This window comes from Bison bison, unplaced genomic scaffold (genome assembly GCF_000754665.1).
Source record: "Bison bison bison isolate TAMUID 2011002044 unplaced genomic scaffold, Bison_UMD1.0 scf7180017864503, whole genome shotgun sequence".
Lineage (NCBI taxonomy): Eukaryota > Metazoa > Chordata > Mammalia > Artiodactyla > Bovidae > Bison > Bison bison.
Window position 1 is genome coordinate 3,356,119 of NW_011495061.1, and position 5,885 is coordinate 3,362,003.

General features: G+C 58.6%; 1 protein-coding gene across 1 annotated transcript in view; it reads right to left on the bottom strand.

Annotated features, from left to right (window-relative positions):
- Positions 1-5,885, bottom strand: part of DPP6 (dipeptidyl-peptidase 6) — a 281,581-nt gene that overhangs the window by 91,541 nt on the left and 184,155 nt on the right. The window contains 2 exon segments of the mRNA XM_010829360.1: positions 2,392-2,489; positions 3,930-4,084. Coding sequence (XP_010827662.1) covers positions 2,392-2,489; positions 3,930-4,084 — 253 coding nt within the window.

Consider the following 5,885-nt stretch of genomic DNA (forward strand, 5'->3'; position numbering starts at 1 on the left):
CCGGGGAGAGAAAGCCTCAGACCTGGCGGGGGGCGGCGGGGGGCGCCTCGTCCAGGCCCTGCTCTCACACAGCCCCTCTCACGCCTGCAGTCCTCACTTGCTTCTAATGCTTCCTTCAAGGCCAATCCCTCCTCTGCATAATAACCTCCATATTTCATTCACGCTAAATTCTCAGCCTAATGGACGCAAATAATAAATGCTTGCTAAACGGCTGCTCGCATTTACTGCGTGATTTCTGACAGATCCACGCTCACTTTGAAAAATCCCAAGACTGTGATGGGGAAGGAGACGAGAAAGCACATGAACACACCGCAGGTTACAGGGCGCTGGGAAAGCATCGCCGCGTTGAGCTCGGGAAGCTGCAGAGCAGAGGCCCCGAGGCCCGCATCCCGGCAGCCCTGATGGAGGCTAATTTTTCACTGTCCTTGAAGCTAATCAAGCCTGCGGAAACAGCATCACCAAATGGACTAAACGAGATTTTCAATTAACTCAAACAGATGGCTTAAATTTTCCAGGTGACTTTCCATATTAATTCAGAGAGAGTGGTGGACCAGGCCCCAGGCGGCCTGACAGGGATGGCACTGCAGGAAGACAGCAAAGCACACGGATCTCGGGAGAGAAGACGAAGCGATGATTGCAGTGTTTCTCCTATCCCGGCAAGAATGCATGCGCGCACGCTAAGCCGCTTCAGTCGTGCCCGACTCTCTGCGACCCCATGGACTGTAGCCCGCCAGGCTCCTCTGTCCAGAGGCTTCTCCAGGCAAGAATACTGGAGTGGGTCCTGTCAAGAATAGCATCGCCCAGGTTGATTCCACTCTGGGACACACTGAGGGCCCGATCTCCCAGGAGGGGCCGTCCGAGACTGAGGCCTTGGGACCCGCTGCATGAGTAGGGTGGCCACTCCAGGGCTGGGATGGACAGACAGCTGGGAGGGACAGGCAGAGGGGAGCCCTGGGCTGGGTCTGTGCTCCTGAGGACCAGTGATTTTACACACGCCTAGAGATGGGAGAGCCGAAAGAACCTCAGTGTGTCCTGCAGTGGCCGTGGGCAGATGGGTTCTACCAGGGACAGCAATGAAGCCTCCACGGGAGACGCCCGCATCGTTACAGACCAGCAGCTCCAAGCGTCCGTGTGTCCAGCCCTGAGCTGGGCCTGCGCAGGAGCTAGAGTGGCTGAGGCCACTGCACCCGCCCTTCTGGAAGCTGCCAGGGGCTACTAGTAATGCAGAATTCTGTAAGTGAATAGGGAGGACCCAGGCTACCATTATGGCAAAATGTGGGCTGGGTATTTGCTGAGCCTCCGGATGGATCATTCTCGGCTTAACTGGGCCCGTGGACAGGCCTGCAGCATCGATGAGTGAGTAGAAGCTGGGGCCAGCCCAGTCCCCTTCCCTTTCTGGGTCTCCCATCAATACTCTCAACAGAGTGGGGTTTAACATCGCTATTAGTAAACTCTGGAAGTATAACCAGTCCCCAGGCCACTTGGACTCTGGGACAAGATGAAACTGAAATCCAGACCCCTTCAGTCAGACTCTACTCAGCTTTCTTGATTGGAATATAAAATCCACCTGAGCCAGTCGTTACTAACAACAGGATGGATGCCGTTGTCAATATGTCCCACCAGTTGCATGGTTGTTATGCCACCTGGGAGCTTTGGCTTCGCTGGAGCATGACTTCCCGCTTGGTCCCCAGGCCTGGTAAAGGGCAGCCATGCTCCAATGCGGCGCTCCCCGACCTTTTTTGGCACCAGGGCCAGTGTCGCAGTAGACAGGTTTTCCATGGACGGAGTGCAGGGATGGTTTTGGAATGATTCAAGGCCATTACATTTACTGAGTTCACTGGGGAGGCAGAGCTCGGGTGGTGCTGTGATGGTGTGTGGCTGTAAGCGTAGACAGAGGTTCTCCCAGTTGCCCGCCACTCACCTCCCATGGTGCATCCCAGTTCCTAACAGGAACAGGACGGCTCTGTGGCCTGGGGGCTGGGGACCCCTGCTCTAAAGTGAGGCTCTGAAAATGGCGTCCCATGCACAGTAGGTCCAATTACCTGGACGTCTTGGAAAGGTGCATCTGTTCATCTGAAGGGTGAACCCCAAAGTCCTCCACGTGCAGGCCAGGTGCCCCCACTGGACACGTGTGGTTGACCATCCCCTCTGCCCCCCTGAAGCCCAGCCTCTGGGGGGCAGGATCTGAGCCTGACGTGAGGTAAGACATCACAGCGGCTTTGACAGGTGTTCCTCTCTCAGAACACCAAGCCATAAAGCAGCCAGGAAAATGGTACAAAATGTGCCTTTTCCTTGGATGTTTAAATTGGCAGTCTGAGCCCACAGAGACCACATAAGCAGACATGGATCTCACGGTTATTGTCGTCGCGTAATGGAACGAAGGATGCAAACCTCATCCTCGGGTCATCAGGCGGCGTCATCTCCAGGTCGTGCGTGGGTCCGTTCAGGCCAATGACATGCAGGGAGATGCTGGGGTTTTCACAGCCGGCCTGGGAGGAAAGGGGATAGAGGTGTGAGAGCCACCTCCCACCTGGACCGGCCTGGGTGCTGAGTCTGCTGGGAGACACGAGAGGCTAAGTGTGGGGAGGACGAAGCCCTTCAGGGGGAGTGTCGGTAGATGGGGCGGGGACGGGGAGAGGCCACTCTCCTCTGTCCCCTCCCTGCACGAGCGCTGGCCGGCAGGGCAGAAGACTAGGCTGCTGGTCTGACTCTGGCTCCTCCGCCCCTGCAGACGGGTGTCAGGGTGAGGGGGAAGGCAGACCCACACAGGGCAGGGCTCAGACGGGTCAGCAGTTTGTGGCATGTTGGTCAGAACATGCTGACTTTCTACTAAAACAGGAAACCCCAGTCCCGAGCCACATGGGTGTCATAATTCCAATCACAGACCTGTCCCAGAGCTCACGGTAAAGTCAGTTGGTTGCAGTTTTCTAGGTTTCAGGTCATCCCATCACTCCGAGGTTGGGGGGACTCCCATGAAAGGGTTCAGCAGGGAAACTGTTCCCTTTCTAGGCAATGTCTGGCTCCCAGCCTCCTGAACCGTGAGACACACACGTCCGCTGTTTAAGCAGCACGGTCTGTGGTGCTTGTTACGGAGCCCGAGCTGACTGATATACCTGGTGCTTCCTTCCTCTGGCCTGGGACCCTGGGCCCCTTGCTTGGGCACCATTGCCCCTCGCTGCAAACTGCAGGCCGAGGGTCCTGTATCTCTGGACAGCAGGAGGTGTCAGCTCCTAGAGCCCTCTGGTGGCTGGGGAGCCAGGGCCAGGGCTGGTCGGCAGAGGCTGGACGGGTCCTTCTGGGGCAGCCCCAGGGGGAACCCGGGGACCCTGTCACCAGAGGGGCAGGCGGGGCCCCGGCCTCTCTCCAGCTGAGTGGGCGGCAGGCCCTGCCCCCACACTGGCACGATGCGGTTTACTAACAAAGCCAGGTGTGGCCGTCCGTGCCTCCCTGCCCTCAGCCCTGCCATCCACCTGCAGCCTTGCTGTTCTACTGGCTTTCTGTGGCAGCACACGGGTCTGGGGAGCAATTCGAAACAGTACAGGTCAGCACACGGCCAGGCGCAGAGCAGCCCAGAGCCAAGGGGACCCTCTGACCCCCCAGAACCTGCAAAAGGAGCTAGAGGACAGAGTGCCCCAGCGTGAGCAGTGTGAGTTTCTGTCACCACGGAGTCACAAGGGAGGTGATGTATATCGGTTGGGATTGAAGCTTGGACAAATGACTAACGGTAGTTCCGTCATTTAAAAAAAAGTAAACCTGCTGACAGATTCAGCTCCGCAAAGATGGGAATTTAATGCAATGTAATGGGACATAATTAATCCCGCCTCTGTTTACTGCCTTGCTCGCAGCACGGGGGAGAGCCACGGCTCCACGAGGGGGTGGGGAGCCGATGAACGTATGCAGAGGCTGTCCTGGCGTGGCTTCCTGCCTACCTTGGGGTAGTGGTAGGGCTTCGCGGTGGGGTAGACGGAGCCGGTGTAGGTGGGCAGCTCCATGACCGGCACGCGTGAGTCGTTGATGGTGGCGTAGGCGAGCCGTGTACCGTCCGGAGACCACCAGTGGGCGATGTGGGTCTTCAGGATCTCCTCTAAGGAAACAGACAAAGCAGAGACGTGTGAAGGCACGGGGGAGGGCACCCGGGAGCCCCACGGGGACAAATGCCTCCTCACAGCCTCTGAGGAGGCCTCCCCGTGCCCGGGTGCACCGTCATTCTGGACATACCTGGGCTGACCACCGAACCCCAGCACAGCAAACCCAGTCAATCAAGGCCCGACCGAGCAGAGGCGAACCATCTAAAAACCACTCTCCTTTTTTTGCACAATTTGAGCATGATGAGCCTATGAGGTCCTTTCTGAGTTGACTTACTATTGCTGTGTGTGGGTTATTACTTTAAGGGGATCAGAAAACCAAAACGAGAGGAGATCCATTCGTCTCAAGCAGGGAGCCCCCGGCAGGACCAAGTGAGGACATAACTGTTTGGAGCTTGAATCCCAGGAAATCAATGAGCAGGGGACGCCGAGGGCTCAGGCCCACACTGAGGCCCCAGGCACATGGCCGTGTGGGAGGCGATGCTCAGAGCCCGGCGGGCCCCTCACCCTGATGGAAGGAGGTGATCACATTCCCTGCGGCAGAGACCCAGAATGGCCCCCTCTCCAGGAAGACCGAGATGGAAACAGCGATGGGCCCAGCCTCCACCGGGCACTCCCACGGCTCCTCCCCGTCACGGAGTCTGGGTTAACTAGTGAGCTCACTGGGGAGGAGTCCCATAGGATCTGACGTCTGTTCCGGAAAGCATGATCCCACCTTGCCTTCTGAACATGCCGAGAGAGAGGGCACCTCCCAGGGGCCACTCATCAGAGCGCTGGGGTTGGAGAAGCACCTCGGGGCTAAACAGCTCTGAGGCTGGGGTCCTCCTTGGACACCGTGTGTGTGTTTTATTAATGAATTCCCCTGGATTTGTTTTTAAAATAATGGTCAGCACAGCTCTACAACCCCCCAACATGAGTCCCACTCCCTGGTCATTATTCGGGGTAGACCACAAACCGGCTCTGAGAGCCCGAAGGGACAGAAAGGCAGTCGAACAGCTGAAGTCACACAGAGGAAGCAGAATGAGGGACTCAGACTCCGGGGAATGGCTAGAGTGAGAATAAGGGCGAGGGAGGTGGCGCTGGAGGCGGGGCCACAGGGGAGCCCGCGGCGCGGTGCGGGGCGGGGGACCCGCCGGCTGCAGGACGGAGACGGGGTGGGCTAGGGGGTCAGGGCCCTGCTGCAGGGACCACAAGGGCGTCCCGCAGCCCCGTTTAGGGGCCCTGCAGCTCCTGCTCCCGCTGGGGGGCTGGCCAATGGGCAGTCCGTCCCTCCATCGTGGGCTCCACCAGCCTGTGGGCTCAGTGGGAGGAACCGAAACGTCCTGCTGGACCTGCCACAGCAGAGCTAGAAGGGACTCGCTTCATGAAGCGCCGGCCTCCCTGAAATAACTCTTCCTGTGCCCCCGACCCCCCACCCCGGGGGCTTCCCTCCTGGTCTCCAGCAGCCTGCAGAGACCCCAACCCCTGTGACTCAGGAGCAGCGCCAGACAGCAGCGTCTTGTCTCCCAGGAAGTGCCCAGCACGCCTGAGTCCCATCACCAGACGCACCCCAGGCCTGCGGTACGGCGGGTCCGTGAAGGATGCCTAAGGGGCCCTGGTCCTGAGCTCTGCCCCCGTCCTGCCATCCATGGGGGGCCCCGAATGAGCTCCCCACTGTCAGCCGAGGGGCACAGCGGCTGCCTCTAACACCCCGACCCTGCCAGCACTCTGCCCTTGCGGCACCCCAAGAAATGACTCAGAAGCATTGCCAGAGCCGATAAAACACCCAAAGGTCTGCTGAGGCAAAAAAAAAAAAAAAAG